The following is a 19,204-nucleotide window of genomic DNA, read 5'->3' as shown; positions in this document are numbered from 1 at the left end:
TTTATTACAATCAAAGGACAATAAGATTTCCATATATACAGGCCACTTCACACCTGATTAACTGATCGTTAACACAAAATCTGATCAGCCAATCAGATGTCAGCAGCTGAGTGCATTTGTGCATGTAGACATGGTGGTGACAACCTGCTGAAGTTCAAAGTGAGCATCAGAATGAGGAAGAAAGGTGATCTTAATGACACTGATTGTGGTATGTTGTAGAGGCCTCACCAGCTGCGGCCACCTCATGCCACTTATTTTTCTTTAAATAACACACAACACATTTATATGTTTGAATATGACATTTTATTGAATATCGACATTTTGATATTTAATTTAGGGTGCACACCATTTTAGTTAGCAGGTTGTCATGTGCTTTAATTTGTAGTTTATGGTTTCATTTTGACTCACCTTTCTTTTGTGTTGGCATGAGGTTGGAGCAAAGGGCCAGATGGTGGCAGAAGATGGCCTTTTAAGCCCCGCCTACAGGAAACGGACTCTACCAACAGGGGGGGATGGGAAAGCTTGTAATAATTGCTTGTTTAGATAAAGCTTTATTTTGTATGTTTAGATTTTGTTGTTTAAAGCTTTCGTTACTCTTATAGATAATTGTAAAATTGTGTTAGGCTGATGTTTAGGTCTTAATTTGTTACATAAACACTTCACTTTCCTTTGTTGTCTTTGTGTGGACTAGTCCAGAGGTATATATTCTCACTTCTCTTGGTTAGAAGAAGTTCTGTTTGTGAGCTGAAGTGTTAGTTCCTTCTACCAAGTTGACCTAAGACTCTTTTTTGGTTTTGGCCCCTGTTTATGTCGTTCATTATTTCTTTTGCTGATTGACGTTTGTGTTACCTCATTGCAAGATTTAATTAACCATTGTCCTGCCTTTTTGCTTGGTCCCTAACAACTGGTGGCCACAGTGGGATCATAAGCGAGGACTCTGGTGACTTAAAATATGCCAGGAGGGAATGGAAGCAAAGCTCTTAGACCTTGTTTGGTCAGATAAAGAGAGGCAGCCAGACAGTGATGGCCAGACCTGTGATGCTGGTGAAGTGGAAGCTGCTGGAGTGGATGGAAAAGACAAAGAACTAACCATCTCAGACCTGGCAAACATTCTCCACCGATAACTGCCAAAGTCAGAAGTGCTTATGCACATATGGATCTATGGATTATGGTCCTGTTAAGGCCGCTGTTCTCTGGAAGTATGAGATTTCGTTCTCTCCATGTTGAAGCAGGTGAAACACCTTAAGAGTATTCTTGGTTGAAAGAGATATGAGAAGTGGATTCAACCCAAAGGTAAAACTATTGAGGAAATCATTGAAGTTATTATAATTGAACAGTTCTTAAGAATGTTTTCCACGGAGAAAAACCACAGACGGCACCTGAGGCTGCCTTATTGGCTGACGTGTTTGTTGCTGCCTGCCGGGAAAATCAGTCTTGGACGTGTAAGAGCTGGAAGAAAGACAGCTAGAATCCTGTCTAAGCCCAACATGGATCAAGACCAGCCAGTGTAAGTAGACCTCATGTGAAGGAGAAAACCTTCAACCAAAATGCCTCAGAAGCCAATGTGACCTCAAAAACCTGTAAAGTTGTCTCAGGTTTGTTTGTACCCAGAGAAGAGGCATCTGGAGTCGGACCATCTGGGTCAACAAAGGTATCTGTGTCATCCCAATCCATTTTAATACAGAGTCTGTGCACATCTGCTTTGTCGATGAATAACAATATCACACAGCTGATGTCTACATTAATGTGCAGGGACAAATGTACCTGCTGAAAGTTGGTGTCATAGGCAACTTACCATTTCCCTGTGTTGACTGATTTGTTGCGACCCCAGCCTGTGGTTCTGACTCTGGTTCATGCAAAGCAGTCAAATGAAATGCAGCCTGCTGTCTGTGCTTTGCCCTTTTTTAATGCAGAGATTGATGCAGAACCAGGAAAGGACAGTCACACAGACAACGGAGGCAGGAGAAGTTTTAACACATGGTTATGGCCCCTGCCTTGGCCCCACAACCTGAGATACCCCTGACTACAGATCTTGAGCAATATTGTTGAGCTGCAGAATCAGGATGACAACATGTAAGTACATAAGTCCCAGAAGGTTACAGGAAGTGAAGTGCAAGATAAGGATGGTTACTTTTTACTCAATGGAATTATTTACAGACACCAAGGGCCAATGAAACAGCTGGTGCTCCTGAAAGAAGTCAGGCAAACTGTGCTGGAAAGTACTAAAAGGTATCGGCCAGATTTCCTGTGAAGGCCCCTCTACAGCCTCTTCCAGTCATCAGCACCCCGTTTGAGTGTTTGGGCATGGACATTGTTGGCCCTGCTGAAAAATCCATCAAAGCTAAAGCAGTTGCTTTTTGCCTAGTTCAGTTTTTTACGAGAAAAGTGAGCCAGAACAGACCAAGCCACCAACTTTATGGCAAAACTGTTAAAAGATGTGTATTAAGCTGCTGTGCATTAGAGCTTTGAGACTTTTCACCCTCAAACCGACTGCCTCACCAAACGCTTTAATCAAACACTGAAGCAAATGCTGCAAGGATTTGTAAATAAAATAGGTTTATATTAGATTTTTGTTATGTTTTCTTTTTTGTCATTATGAATAACATTTTTATAACATTAGTTGTTCACAGAGTGACAGACTAGTCTGTCAAAGTGTCAGTGTAACTCACACCGAGTGTCCTCAGGTGTCTGTAGAAATGCTACTTACTGACATTTTGTGGGTGCCAGGAAAAAAAAAAACGGCTAATAATTGTTGTGATATTAAAAGAGAATGTCACGGCACAAAAACAAATCATCACTGTTGCACAGTCTTGATAATAGACACAGCATCTAATAGAGCCTGACTCAAAGCTGTAAATATGATGTGACAGCTTCCTGGGAAAATGACAACGCACGCAGAGAAAGTTGGCAGGAGAAACTCTCAAGCTGCAGAGCCGCTCATTAAAAGGAACAGTAAGATAATGCTGCGTTTCTCCCACGGAGTCCTGACTGCCCATGAGCAGCGTAATGAATGTCATTTAGGCTCAGGGCCAGCAGCTGCAAACAACAGAATGCAGAACAAGAGGGAGACGCACTGACTAAGCCATTATGTCTACAATGTTGTCTGCCTCACACCCTCTATGGATTTTCATCAGCTGACAGGTAACCATGTTATATGTCATATTATCAGCTCCTAATCTTTCAATGATGGCCTTGATAAACCTAAACCCCCATGTCTTTATATGGATATCTACCATTTAAACAGAATGGTGATGGTCACGACAGAATGGCTTCAGGGTTTGGTCTGATTGGGATCTTTGTAGGGCTTCAAAAGTGAAAGCAATACGTGAATAGACATGTAAGCTAAATTAAAAAGTAAAATAAGGACAGGAAAAACTGGAACACTTAAAAAACAGATAGCCCATTTAATGGTGTGAAATGGGTGACATTTCCTGTCACCCCACGTGTCAAGTGCAAGTTGTGGGTAAAAAAAAGATGTGTAAAAATCTCATATCTCATGCATGCTCAGGCTTGTACGTGTGATGCCGTTTGGTGTCAGATGTTTGGTTCTTGCAAACAGAACCTGTTAGCACAAGTGATGCCATTGACAGTAAGGTTGAGTTTTTCCAAAGAAGCACAAGGTGAAAAGTAGGTCAAGCATAACTAATAGCTGAAGGCAAGTTAAAGGAATCCTTATAAATGATCTGCAACAGATCCTAGGACTCAGAATAAAGACTCTGGCACCATCTAGTGGTAAACTATGTACAAGGAAGCAGTGTGCTATGACTGTAGCTTTCTTTACTCTGTTAAGTTTTTGGTAGATATCACTGTATATTTAAGATGTAATTATTGACATATTCCTTACACTGTTCTCGAGTTTTTCTACTATATAATGGGACTCAGAGGCAGAACCAGAGCTGGACCCTTGGGCTTAGGCTGATTTACAAAGTAACTTCTCTATATTTTTAAGTTTTTAATGGTTGTTTATGTTTATACTTTGATAGTATTTAAAATATGATTTTTACTTACTTACTCAGGTTATTTATATTTTTTTGCATATAGGGCCCTGACTGTAGATTCACTAATGCCCCTTTTAGTGACATTAACATAAAATATGCATCATTTTTTAATTTGATTGAATTAATGGCACAGTGGTGCCTGGTTCGCACTGGTGCCTGGTTCAATCTAAATGGGGCCTTTCTGGGTGGAGTTTGCACGTTGTGCGTCCTTGTGAAAACTCTGCACGTCTAAAGATGTAATTGGTCACTCTAAATGAAAGAAAGGGGTGAGATGGGAATTTTTTTTTTTATTTTATGTCTTCAAAAAGGTCAGGTTGTATAGTCTTTCCTGAGCGGTAACCCAGCTCAGTGTAATTAACACTTCCAATGATGGCCAACAGCGAGGAAGGGGTGTTAAAGTCACTGTGCCTAGTTTGTTGTGCATGTGCCAAAAAGAAGCAGGAAAATATAGGTAGCTTTATCCCCAGAAAGCGCCCTCTAACTCTCCCTTTGGTGGCAATCCTTGGCTCAAACTATCACACATGTATAGCAAACATGACTCTATGAACTGCAGCTATTTTGGCATTTCTGGACTTTAAGCTCCCTTGTGCTCACACACTTTCATCGCAAATATTATGAAGCTTCTATGGTGGGGTGAAAAATGTAACGCCTACGCTGACCCATGACCCCTTGACTTGCCCTCATTGCAGCTCCCAGGCTCGCAGGACAAACGCATGTTTCCAGGCCAAAGCTGCTAGCCGGCTGTGTGTGCCACTCCGATAATTATTGATAATAATTGACTGTCAAATTAAGACTCTTGCAGTACACAGGGCACAACAGCAGGGGGTGATATTCACCACAGCAATCAAGAATTAGCTTTTAAAGGATAACTAAAAGCATCATGCAAGTGTAAATATCTCTATGTTCTGACCACGTCCTAAAATATCATCTGTCCCCTGAGGACAACATTAATGTCTCCTCCATGTGGCTGCGACCACCAAATGAGCTCAGCAGAGGTGTGTTTAAACGCTGACCCTGTTTAGTGCAAAGGTCCTGTTGTTTTTCGCTCTGTTGATTTCACACATTGACCGTGACTGTCTCACCCAGTGTTCCTGGGGGGCATTCCAGCCAACAGTCTAAAATGTGAAGAGGGATCCGGCACGCACACACACACACACACACACACAGAAGCCACAAAACTTTGAATCTCTACAGGAAATTTCTAATGAGTATAAATTAGTTGTGTTAGACTTCCTGCAATTTCACAAATTGAGCGATAGGAATAATATGATTTTATCTTAATAGGCCAGAGACACATGTTTCCTTTGATATGCCAAAATAAAACACAGCACCAATGTTAGATCTGTTGAAAAAGTCAAATATCTATTCCTTCCTCTTGCGAGAGGTTGAGTTTGTTCATGTGTTTCACTTCCACCTTTGCAGCGAGGCCCCCTCCACCACTCTGTTATTGGTGAGGGCCCACATGGAAGCGATTACGCTGCACAGAGTGAAATTACAGAGAGAACCAACAGAACTGGAGCCCTCCTACCGCTCACTCATTCATTTACTCACATGAACACAAGCTGAGCACACAAATAGAAAAAAAAACTTGTCAGGTTTACGTTCAGAAAATAACACAAAATTGTACAGATGATCCATATTTTTGAGTTATTTTTTTTTTTTTCTCTGTCATCTATGTAAAAATATTACAGCGGAGTATGGCTGCTGATTAAGTTAAGTAGCTAATGGGGATCTGAATAAACAAACAAACAGATGGGCACAAGCACGCTGAAGCTCTTGCTGCCACCCTCCCTGGAGCTGTACATTTCCACTGCCGGCTCTCTGTCGGGACAAGGCTGCAGTGTGCTTCCCTCCCCGCCTACCCCTCTCCTGGACTGGAGTGAGATGGGGCTGTAAATTCCTCAGAAAGAGCTGTTAAGAAGGGGCCTCCATTAAAACAGGGGGGGCCGGCGCTCGCCAGAGAGGAGCCGACTCAATAAGTCATCATCGAAGCCTGAGGCCAGACTGAGGCCCACGGGGAGAGTAGCTAACAGGTTGGATTAGAGCGTTTCTTCTCCAAGTTTCTCCCTTTAATACATGTTTACCTGCATATACAGGTGCTACAAGGGTGATTCTACTGCCTTGTAATGTATCCACAGGGGGGTTTGGGGGTGATTGAATGATTAATTGGGGCATAGTGATAGGTTCCACAGCTGTGGACTGTCAGAGCATTACTTTTCAACCCTTGCTTGATAAGAAAGTCACTGTTTAAAGACAATAGAAACAACACAATGGAATACCATAGAAAGTCTTCGGGACTTCAACTGGACTCACGTGTGATAGATTTTTGTCCAATTGTTTCTATCCAGAGATATATGTCTGCTACTACTACTACTACTACTACTATACAGAAGCCACTATTTAAGAACTATTTTGTGAACTATGTTATTCACAGTGGCGCTTGAATGCTTGTGAAGCCTTTAGAATGTTCAGTATTTCAGCAGATTCAGACAAAAAAACAGAAATATTATACTTGGTCATTTATCGATTAAGGAAAAAATGATCCAGTATTACGTCTGTGAGTAGACAAAGTATGGAAACCTTTGCTTTCATAGTTAGATTAAGGTTAGGACTTTGACTTGGCCACTCCAAAATATGAGCTTCATGCTACCTTATCCCTTCTTTTGTAGAACCATTTGTGCGTTTTGGGTCATTGTCTTACTGCATTACCCACTTTCTTTTGATATTCAGCTCATAGGCAGGTGTCCTGAGATTTCTGTTTAGAATTTACTCATTTACACTAAACTATGTCGGTGTCATTCATCCACGAAGTATTGTCCCAGCAGCCCTCGGCCTTGTCCAAGTGTTCTTTTTTTTTTTTGGAAATGCTAGATGCCAATGAAACAACACAGGAGCCTGAAAACACTATACCTCTCAGCTCCTTGCGCCATCGCCCTGGAGGTTTATAGAGTGGCACTGTTGTGTACACACTGTGGTGTTTGGATGCACACAACCCTCCTAATCAAGACCATTATTATCCCAGGCGTGCTGCGGCCTCCTAAAAATATCTGTCACGCAGCCGTCGGCACCTCTCTGCTCAGCAGCTGGAGAGGCTCCGAGACACTCCTCCACTTTCTAACCCCGATGCCATATACACCCAGGGGCAAGAGAACTTAAGGGGGAGGCAGTGCAAACTTTCTTAACATCCAGGGGCTGTGTTTGTCTTCCTGCCAAAGGTCTGCACACTTATGAGCTATAAAATAAGGGACAAATGGTGTGCATGAGGCATGATAATAAGCCACAAAGAGGATGTTTGGTTGCTTTTTTTTCACATTTTTTGTAATGCGTTTTCCTTTGCTACAAACCTGAGTCTGATTCTTACGAAGCTGGTGGTCAAAACTGACACCTCCTCATGATGCCTCCTGCCAACTTGTTGCGCTCCATCCTACTCACAGTGGCCACCTCTGAGAGCAACGACAGGAGGAGAACCAGCATATTGCACTTCCTGTTGAGATTTTAAGGGAAAGCAAGATAGACACATATAGTATGCCGCTCTGGAAAATCTCAGCTGCTCTTCTATGGTTAGGATAATGTATGACTGCAACTAATCCGGCCTTTCTGAGCATGAGTTCTTCTTGAGTTTGTGCCAAGACTTGATTAGAAACAGACTTACTACATGTCTGGAGACTTTTTTTTTTCCTTCCCAAACTTTTTTTTTTCTTCTTCTTCAGCCCTTTGTCTGCTTTAAGCCTGATAGAACAGTAAAAAAAATGTATTGGCACAAATCCTAAACAATGGCTCCATAGTGCCAGTGAGAACCCTATCCTTTTTCCGACATGCCAAGGCCTTCTTCTAATCCGAGCGACATCATAATATCAACTTGAGAGGCATTCTTCCTGTCTTCCTGATCCCCGGCTTGTCCCTTCTTGCCCTCGAGCCAGCAGAAAACGGCTGCATGCAAGATTTAAGATCTGAGATCAACAACACGGGGAAACGGCTGCTGCTGAAAAACTGGGCACTGACATTAAAGAAGTCTATAGCTCCTGTGTCTGCAACCTGAATCTCTGACATTTCCAAACATGTAGAGGAAAATCTGTGTACAACTACCACAGATGGGTCAAAGAACGAAAGATTTACCGTCAGAAAATAGAATTTTTCTTGGCAAAAGTCAGAAGCAAAGCATCTGATTGAGCTTTCAGAAGTTTTAATTCATAAAATATTCACAATATCCTAATCACGTCTTTTCTCATTTGGATTCTCCATTTCGTCCTCTCTTTGTTGTTCTTTCTTAGACAAAGACAAAAGCAAGCAAATAATACTGAATTTTCCATCTCCATCTCCAAACCCCTCCTCCCCTAAAACAATCTCTTCACCGCCCCACCCACATGCCGCTTCTCTCTGCTCTTTGCTTCGTTTCCCTGCTTCAGTGCAAAGCCAAACAAGCCAGCCATTAAGTTGAGTTAAGCGCAGGAAGTGGGCCTTCAGGCCAGGCGGCACTGTTTACAAGGAGCTAGTCAGGTTTCAGCGGTGCTTTGAAGTGAGTAGTGCACAGGAGACTGTCTGTCACTAGGCAAAGGCCTAGCACCACTCCACTGACTCACTCGCATTCCCCCCATTCATCTGAGCGGAGAGAGGGAGGGCGGAGGCAGAGAGGGGGTGTAAGAGGAGGCAGAACTGAAGACACAGGTAGATTTATGTTTCCCCCCCCCCCCTTAGAGTATCTCTTTCTACCTTTAATCACTCGTACCTGTCTGTTATTACAACCCTTTATTTAACCCCTGGTAAGTATATCAGAAAGACAAACAGCAACTTGTCCAACAGGTCATGAGTCCACTGCTAGTGAGACTGTTTTATCTTCCTGACAGTACTTATAATAAAGACAGGCGCAGCCTAATATAGAGATCATAGAAAGCATTATAAACCCTTGGAGTAACAATATAAACACAGTTCGGCTTGTGCGTGCCATTCTCAAACCCTGCTTCTAGCGCCCAGAGCCTCTTGCTCTGAGGGAAGAGGATCACTTTTCTCCAACACACCCATCAACTTCATGACATCACACTGCAGAGAAGGTTGAGTTTCAACCGTGCACGGCTTGGGGGATTCCAACTTGGCACAAAACACACTGGCTCCAAAGACGCAGCACCACAGCAGAGCTGAATATCCGTGTTTTCCCTTCACCAGAGAGGCAGGCAGGAACATTTTCACACCTATGTAATAGCACTGATTTCTCTTGCCAGTTGGTTTAACTGAGCCACCACCCTCCCCCTCCCAAAAAAAGACCTCTTGTTTTGTTTAGCACTTGTAGGTTATGTTGTCACATTCTTTCACGTGGTTTCTAAGACACAAAACACACTGATGTGAAATATTTTAGAATATATTGACAGAGTGGGTGCTCTGTTGACAATAACAGTACAAACTCACTGCTGGTGTTTCCCAGAGGGTTACAGTCTGGTGTCAGTAGGATGGATTCCAATTATTTTGTTTAACCAACACAGGTGTAATTATCGCACTTTTTTTTCCTAGTCACACAGCCACGAAACGTCCATTTTCCAAGCTAGTTACATGTCAGGAGGTAGAATGACGGTCCATGGATCCAAACCATAGCCGGTTTTTACCCATGATTACTGGGTTTGTGTCCTGATCGTCGCAAATGTCACTTAGATCTTGTTTTCACTTCGAGATTAAAATACAAATGGTTAAAATTATGCACTTAAAAAAACAGGGTAAGGTTGTAGGTTGGCTGTTGTCTTTCTGCAAAAGGACGATTTGTGTCAGTGTGCAAAAACAATTCAATCACAAATGACATGATTGACCTTTTGACCCCACCAACTGACAGCTAGGGATAGGTTCTAACCTCCCCATGACCCTGTAATACGGGACAAAGGGGGGGTGGGGGTTAAGAAAATGGGTGGATGGATTATGTGACATTCACATTATGGAAAAAAAAAAAAAGATGTTTAAGTGTGACACAAGCCTCACTCTGTTAAGAAAACATAGCTGTTTGAGTTTTTAATCATTAGAAAGAATACTGAACATATGGAAGGGCACAAAATAAAAAATAAAAAACACACACACAAAAAAAATTACCTTTTTTGTACAAATCTAGTTCTAGGAGGTCTGCACATTCTGCAGACAGATGTTTTTGGTTATAGAGGAATAACAGTGTGCTAACCCAAAGATGCTTCTTGAACATCATCCAACAGACTGAAATGTAGACCTTGTTTTGTTGTTGTCATAAAAATAAACATCATTTGTAACCAAGCATTAACATAAAAAAGCAAACATGAGTTTGATATGGAAGCCGAGAACAGCCATGTTGTTATCTTCATATCACATGCTAATTAGTCCTTATATATAATAACAAAGCTTTTATTCTGATGATAAGTAATTATATTATGATAAAAAGTTTTCTTGTAATTTGAGAAGTTCACTATTTTATGGATAGTGATGAAGGTTAGCTCCTCTTACAGCAGAGAAGCTCATATTTCTGCTTTGTTTTTTGTTTTCTTGATATGAATTGTGTTGTTATCTTAAAATAACAGAATAGTGGCTGTTCTAGCTTACCATACTTTGGCGTATTTACAGCGCAAGTACTGACTTTTTTTTTTTTAAATACAAATATATAATTTTGTTTTTACAAAAACTATTTACAATTTCATTCACTTTTACATGAAATGTTAATGGTAAGAAAAGTAACAGTCCACAGCTCGCTCCCCTGTGCTGGATAATCAGTCTCCTGGCTTTATGAAAAAAGCCAGACAGGGAGAGGGGAGCGCATCATCCATAGACAGTATTGGTCCAGTTTATCCAGCTTCTCCTTTTAGCGTGCACGTGTGAGTATAAAGCTTGAGGTGGATGCTATAAAACCCTCACTGGCCTTCAGGCTTTACACTGCTGTCTCTCCGTGTTTGCCGTATGTCAACCTTGTGTAGAACTTGAACCAAGAATGCAGAGTCTTTCCAGACCAAATCCAGAAACCAGAGGTGATGCCCACTATCAGTGTCATCAGGTACTTGATCATGTAGACGGTGAAGTCTGGGGTCATGTGGGGTCCGGTTGGCGTGGGGCAGGGAATGGCCAGGCCCCTGCAGTTCTGACGGATCCAGCTGCGCTCCCAGTGGGGGCGGAAGGCCTGCTCATAGAAGAAGCAGGCGATAACAATAGTGGCGGGGACTGTGTAAAGCACGCTGAAAACCCCGATCCGCACCATCAGTCGTTCCAGCTTTTCCGTCTTGGTGCCATCATGTTTCATGATGGTGCGGATCCTGAACAGGGACACGAAGCCGGCCAGCAAGAAAGAAGTACCGATGAAGAGATAGATGAAGAGGGGTGCCAAAACAAATCCCCGAAGAGCGTCTAAGTTGGTAAAACTCACAAAGCAGACGCCGCTGAGGACGTCACCTTCGATCTGTCCGATGGCCAGGATGCTGATGGTCTTCACAGCTGGGACTGCCCAGGCTGCCAGGTGGAAGTACTGAGAGTTAGCCTCAATGGCCTCATGGCCCCACTTCATACCTGCCGCCAGGAACCAGGTGAGAGACAGAATGACCCACCAGATGGAACTGGCCATGCTGAAGAAGTAGAGCATCATGAAGAGGATGGTGCAGCCTTCCTTTTTGGTGCCTTGGACAATGGTCTTATAGGTATCCGGGCTGAAGGTCTCGTTGCACACCACTGTGTCCCCGAGGAAGTAGCCAGCTATGTAGGCTATGGAGACCATAGTGTAGCAGCCAGATAAGAATATAATGGGTCGCTCTGGATATCTGAAGCGTTGCATGTCGACTAAATAAGTGGTGACTGTGAATAATGTAGATACACAACAAAGCACAGACCAGAAAAGAATCCATATGCGGGAGAAGTGGATCTCTTTGTCACTGAAAAACATGCTCCCACCGCTCCTTGTTGGCTCACAGGGAGCTGCACAATCCTTCTCCTCCAAAAATTTATAATTCATATAAACAGGAACCTTGAGAACAGCCGGGCACTGGAATGGCCTCTCCTGTGAAGTGGCTATGGGGACATCCTGGGTCCCGGGGACGGGTATGATGGGAGGAGGCACAGTCGCGGCGGATGAGTCGTTTTGTCCCACGCAGATCTGTCCGTCTCCCAGCACGGGGAAGTTCTCACATCGCAGTCGGTCCGGCCACTGGAAGCCGAACTTATTCATCAGAGCCTCGCAGCCCTGCTTGGCCCTCTCGCAGATGGACCTGCACGGAGGAATGGCCTTCTCCAAAACTGTGCACACAGGCGCGTACATGGAGCACAGGAAGAATTTCAACTCAGGCGAACACTGTACCTTCACAAGGGGGTAAAACTGGTGCACCTCGAGCCCTGCGTCCTCCTGGTTGTAATGACCCACTAAATTAGGCATGATGGTTTGGTTATAGGCTATGTCAGTGCACAGAGGTATCGATATCGGCTGACAAAATCCGTGCTCCGGGACTACTATTCCGCTGTCTCCCTGATACTGCGCTGATATCAGCAGAGGCAGCAGGAGCGCAAAAGTCTTGCAAAAAGTCATCTTTCCAAGTTTAAGACAACAACTTCAGCTCGCTGTGAACGTGTCTCTGTATCATCAGGTCTGCGGGAACTTCTTGTAGCGACAATGTCGTTCTAAAGTGAAAAGTCTGCTGGTAAAATCGCTGCTTTTTCTTTGTGCTCAGCGCTCAACACTGCTGTCTCACTTTTTTCTTTTCCACAACTCCGACTCGCTCATCAGCGTCAAGCCGCAAAAAACACAGGTCTACCATTTCCGGTGAAGTTGTTTCAAAATAAATTCCCAAATATGGCGTTTAAGAATTAAAATCTAAGCATGCTACTAACCAGTCTAGAAGAGAAATGACAAATATATCCCACCATCTATCTTAATAAATAGATACTTGGTAAATAAGAAGAAAATAATTCTTAGTTTACCAAAATTACAGCGTCTATTTGTAAATGGACTTTACATATAAATAACCTTAATTTTGTTTAAAAAGATGTTGTGGAAAAACAAAAGTTATTTAGAAACATAAAGTGCTCCATTACAAGTAAAAGTTATGCAGAAAATATTATATTGAGCATATACAGCGCCAGAATGGTTCCTGTTAAATTACTACGAATGGATCTTGAAAGCTTGTTATACAATTAATTGTGTAAATTCATAATCTTAAAAGTACCGAGGTGTAAGGTACAATATTTCACTCTGAAAAGCAATGGAGCAGTAGATATTTTAAGGCAATGATGTTATGAAAAAGCGTGTGTATGCTTTTATTTTGAAAGGTATGACGCTTGTGTGTTAGTGACAGTTTGCTAAGATTATCATACTTAACCTCACAGCTGGATTTGCGTTGTCTAACCAGACTTTCAAGTTTCCCTTGATCTAAAATCTCCATGAGAAGAGAACGCACTAACCCAGTGCAGTTTGTGAATATATTACTCTAATAATAATAATAATAATAATAATAATAATAATAATAATAATAATAATAATAATAATAAACACTGCAATTACAATAGGGCCTTCGCACCACTCGGTGCTCGGGCCCTAATAATCATAATAATCATAATAATAACTGGGAGTGGACATAACGGGAGGGTGTGACAGTATTTGTTGCTATGCGCCTGGATCTGCTGCTTGATGTTGATTGGATGAAAGATTAATTTACGCTCTCATTTACGCCCAATGTGCGTCCAGGTCGCGAGGCCAACGTCGAAGTTTTGCGGGGCGGGGCCGAGCTGAGGGGAGCTGGTGAGCGCTTATGAATAATGTGTTGGCCGTGAAGAAAACTGTTAAACTTTCCGTTTAATAACCCTAAACGGGTAGGTAATCTCTGTGTTCGATGGGTAAAGTTTACATTAATAACTTGTCAGTCACATTTGACTCTCTGGTTAAGAAATACATCGAGAAAAAGCGTTTGTTCAAATTAGCCAGTGCATCAAAGAGAGCTAGCTTAAATTCGCGTACATTAACTTAGTTAGCTAGTTTTGCCTTCTCTAACATAGCAGTTAGCTATGTTTCTATTAACTAAGCCGTATTCACGATATAAGGCTATATAAAGTATTAATAGTAAGTATATGTGCTTTGTTAGACTGTTATTAGGGTACTGAAGAATCAGCAGGGAGTTCAGAATGGCGTTTGACAGGAATCAAAGCTCATTTGAAAAGTCACTCTTTCAGCCATACCAGCATTTGGTAAGTATTAATTTTAGCTGAGATGATTAGTTTCATGTAACATGGTATGTTTACAGAAACCTTTTGTATGGGGTTTATAATAAAGCAATTAATGGTTGAAACCCATTGACCAGTCTGAGTTAACTGTATTCAAAAGGCAGAAGAAGATAATGCACTTTTTCATTAACATTCAAATTGATTGTATGACACCCAAAATGTATTTTTAAAAGCAGCTTTGTCTTTTGTAATATGAATCATCTTAACTGTAAAAACCAGAAATCTTTACAAATAAATCAATCAGGATTACTAATTCATCGACTTACTATTTGATACCTAAACACATTGCTGGATCTTTGTTTTTCTCTATTTCAGGAAGGCATTAATGCTGGTGGTGAAAACAGTGGTAGCATGGGATTGCCATTTGCTTCCATTCCCACGGGCTTGCAGCAAGAACAGGACACAACATCCTATGTGACCTGGTCTTACAATATTCAGGATGATCCCTATGACCTCAATAGGTGCCCCCAGAGCAGCAGTAAAATTAGGTAATTTATTATTATTATTATTATTATTGGGGCAGCAGTGGTTGACATTATGTTCGGCTTCTGTTATGTAAAGATGGTAACATGTGGATGAGTAAACCATAGGTATGTGTTTTCTTTCACTTCAAGTAAACTAACTGACAGTGCTGATTGTGATGGGGAGACTGAACTGCAGGGTCTAGTGTCAAATATTTTGGATGAAGTAGATTCACAGGACAACTTCTGCAGTGGAGGGTAAGTCAAAGATTCAGAGATTCAATATTCAAAGTGTTTATTGTCATGTGCACAGTATAGAAACTGGTTTCCCTGCATTGGATGGTAAAGTTTTTAGTTTGTGACAGTGTGTTTATGGTTATGACCCCAAAATGGATGTAAATATTTGTAGTAGTAAAAAGTGAAAAAAAATTTCACTATCATTGCCATACAGAATTGGTAATTTAGAACATTGCAAAAGAAGAATTTGACAATGCAGTACCTTTGTCCAACTTAATGTGGAGGTGTGTGTCCTTCTTTGTACTTTTGAACTGTCAGGAAACAGAAAAGAAAATGCGAAATAGAGTATATATATAATTTTGGGTATAGAAAATACTGCTCCATCCTCTTTCTCTATCAGTAGCATTGCCTCGTATGTGGATAATAGTCTATATTCCTCAATTTTGTGGCAAGTTTAGCTGTCAAAAGATTTTCCTATTAGTGTACTGGCCTAATTTGTCTGATTTTATATGTTGTGTTTGTGTACTGAAAGTTCTGAATTCCTTTTTTTAGGGGCCTACCCACATGTAATCCCATTTGGTCTCCAAAGACACTAACAGAAGAACTTCTACAGTATTTCCAGTCAGAGACGAAAACACATCATATCCTTTCCTTTCCCCCAAACCATGTATCCCAAGAGACTTTGAATAGACGTCCGCAGCAACAGTCAGTGGACATCAACATAGACCAGTTGAGTCAGTCCAGTGGCCTTGCTACTAATCAACAGTGGCTTTTTAATGCACCTAATGGAGATTTCTCCAGTGGTCCTCTGAAGCTGCCACCAGGTCTACCAGTACCCAACACATACCTGTCACACACACAGCAAGACAAGTATGCTGGTGTATCAGCTTGTAGTGAAAGAGAGAATGGTCAGCCTATGAACACCTTCCCTGATCTGAGTGATATGTTCAGAGCCCAAAGTGAAATGAACAGCAACTGCTTTGATGCTTTCAGTAAAGACAACCATATCAACAGTGGGAAGCCTAAACGTAACGCACAGTATGTACCAGGAGATATTAATCAACTGGTCAGCAGTTTTCAGTCATTAATGGCTGTACATGATGATGTGTGTCGTGGAGACTATCCAACCTTGCAGAAGCAGACAGTGGACATGCAGCAGGAAGACAGCATTGCTGAATATTGGAAAATCACCAATCCTGCAAACTTAACACAAAGTACTCCTGCAATGCAGATCCCAAATCAGCTGGTGGAAAACTTTAGAGCAGTGCAAAGGGAGAAAAATGGGGGCCTGAGGAGGCAAACTTTTAAACCCAGTGCTTTTCAGGATCTACCTGATATCAGCCCTCCAAACGCAGAGTACTTCCAACAACCGAAGTCCTTTCCTGCACCCATAAACATCCCAGACAAATATCAAAACAAGATGACAATGCACAGAGAGATTATTAATGGAAACATGAATCAGTTTTCAAAGCATCATAACCAGCAGAGTCAGACACAGGACAAGGTCAACCCACAGATGCTCAAAGAAAACAAGAGAATGCACATTCCCAGATTTCTTGGAGAAGGCTACCCAAGTAGGCCTCAAACCAACTCTCACATGACAGAGGGAGAGGAACAGTCACCCTCACAAAACCCTTTCTTTGACTTTCGGGGGAGTGTTCAGTTGCCGAGATTTAATGAAGAAAACAGCATGGTTGGCTCAGGGAACATACAACAATGCATGTATCCTTTAAATGACCTCAACATCCCCATCAAATCTCACTCTAGAGCCACGCTAGGTTCACACTATGGAGGTGGTGTGCATGCTGTGGATGTGGGAGATGTGACATTAGCTAGTGAGCCTGCAGCTTTTAGCTCCTATATTGGTGACATGAAGACCTGCAGGGGAGAGAGCACCTATCATGGCATGGGCTCTGCCATGACAACTTTAATGTTGATGAAACATGGAGGACCTGTGGTCCAGCTTTACTTCTACCTTGAGGAATGTTATGAGCAGTGGAGGTGTTTGGAGAATGAGAGAAAGGAGGTATGAAATTGGTTTTAAAAATGTTAATGTTTATTTTTTGTATCACATGTATACACTTACTGGCATACACACAAAGGACTATTTTTATTATGTTACTCACTACCAAGCAATACATTCTTTGTGGTGGTGTTTCTAGCCAGATTTTCATGAAAATATCAGAAAAATATTTTTCAGTCCCTGTTAGGTTTTCATGTTCCCATATGTTTTTAATTTCAGACACAGCGCATTCTCACAAAAGCATTCTTTGGAAAAAGGACAGCAGCAGTGACCAACACTAACCTACCAAATACTCCACCAAACCCCACAAGGGTCGAACACCTTATTGTCAATCAGATGAGAGAAAAGGGAAAGGTGAGGTACCTGAGTCAGCTGTGTTCATACTGCCACCCACAGGTGAATTATGTCCCAGGAGCATTGTTAATACTATAATAAAAATGGAAACCACTCCCCCTCAAATGTCATTGCCAATTTCCTTAGTTTAGTTATATTTGGACACAGCCTTAATAAGGCAAACAGTTTATCTATTGGAATGTCTGGTTCTGGTCTTGACAACATTTTAATTGTGAATGTATTCCAGTTGGACCTTGTTTTCATGTGTTACGATTTACATAATTTTGTTTTATGCCAACATTACATGTTCACATTATGCAATATGCATTATGCAATTTCCCCATTGTGGGACTAATAAAGGTTTCTTAATCTTAATTACAAAATATAAATATATTTCCCAAACTGACTGGGAAATATGTATGCTGTGTGATGTTTTGCAGGTAGCAAGTCTTTTGGATCAAATGGAGTGTCTGTCCAGCATTCCATTACACAACAACATCCAAACAGCACTGAACAGACATCACATGGCTATTTGCATTACACAAGTCAGATGCAAAGAGGACATCACCAACAAACATCAGCAGCAGAGACCTCCTTTTACAGATGACAGAGGTAACAGGCAGACTTCCTGTACTGCACATTCCTCTCTCTGAGATGCTGCAGGTCGTAACTTCCTTCTGTTTCGTAGACACCATGTTGATGGTCATGGCACTGAAGGATCTAACTGCTACCACCAGGAAGCTCCGCACAGCTCTGTGGGTTGCCCTCCAGATGGCACTGCTGAAAACTGACAAGCTGCAGAACCACCATCTCAACACTGAGGACACACACACAAATAGGTGCTTCTCTCCATTTGACAGCTACTCATTCAAGTTGTGATTTATCAGACACGTCATGAAATACAAGTGGCCAAATTATACATGACCCACAGGGTGAGGGTGAAATCTTCTTGTGTTACTTACCGGCAAGTAAATGTGACATTTTAGCTGCAAAAAAAAATCACTGCCAAGCTTGACATATATTATTGGGCACTATTAACATTCAAATAAGCTTCAGCTTTGCTGTGTAGGAATTGCATGAAATGTAATTTATCCTGCCGCATCTTAACTTGATATCATTTAATTAGGGTCCGTTCTAAAATCAACACAAATCTTGCTCCATCACTGTTGTATTTAAAGGCACTATTTATGTGGAAGATTTCAGTGAATTCTTCATTGTTTTACTTATTTATTGGAATGTAATAGAACTTTAGTTCTTGTTATTCCCAAGCAATAATTCAATCATAAGGGCAGTAGGTACAAAGGACATATTAGATATTAAATAGTTTCTCTGATTTTCCAACTCATTTCTGTAGCTTTTTTATTATTTTTACAAGTTTTATTTTTAATGTACAATGTGGTGAAGTTTGAAATTTGCTAACGATTACCAAACTTCTAAAAATGTACATCTTTTGAACGCATTAATCACATTTCCTACAGTATTATTATTTTCATCAGTGAAATATAACAGCTAAGCCAAACAAATTGTCAATGCACTGAAGACTTGCACTACTTTGTATCTATTACAATTTATGTGCTAAATTATTATACATATTCTGCTGTTATTTGGTCAGAACGTAAGATAAGTTTAAGTCAAGTTTTGTTTAATCTTTTGTTTCTGAGCACTCATTCTTTTCTGTCTTTCTGTCGTTCTTCTTGAGACTGGTAAAGTCTGTTCAGCACCACCTATATATTAGTGTTTAGTGTTTAAAATTCAAATGCATTAATTATTTAATCATCAAATGTTATCAGTGATGTGTAATAGGTTGGTTGTAATAAGTATGTATAGATAGATCTATCATAGATAGATAGTGTCAGCAGTTCACTGACTATGCTTTTTGGAGTAGGGCTGTTCTAGTCCCTGTACTACTTTTTTGTCACTTGTTCTGTGGACCAACAAAACTAAAATAAAGCACTCCAAATTGC

The 19,204-nt window shown here is 41.2% G+C and overlaps 1 protein-coding gene across 1 annotated transcript; it reads right to left on the bottom strand.

Annotated features, from left to right (window-relative positions):
• Window positions 1–9,446: 9,446 nt before the first annotated feature.
• Window positions 9,447–12,685, bottom strand: LOC114439707 (frizzled-2). The gene has a single exon (XM_028411843.1). The coding sequence runs from the start codon at window positions 12,496–12,498 to the stop codon at window positions 10,864–10,866; it is 1,635 nt and encodes a 544-aa protein (XP_028267644.1). The 5' UTR covers window positions 12,499–12,685; the 3' UTR covers window positions 9,447–10,863.
• Window positions 12,686–19,204: the final 6,519 nt, after the last annotated feature.

The sequence above is a fragment of the Parambassis ranga genome, chromosome 8 (genome assembly GCF_900634625.1).
Source record: "Parambassis ranga chromosome 8, fParRan2.1, whole genome shotgun sequence".
In the NCBI taxonomy this organism is placed as follows: Eukaryota; Metazoa; Chordata; class Actinopteri; family Ambassidae; genus Parambassis; species Parambassis ranga.
Note: the sequence above shows the minus strand (reverse complement) of the source record. Positions and strands in the feature narration are given on the sequence as shown.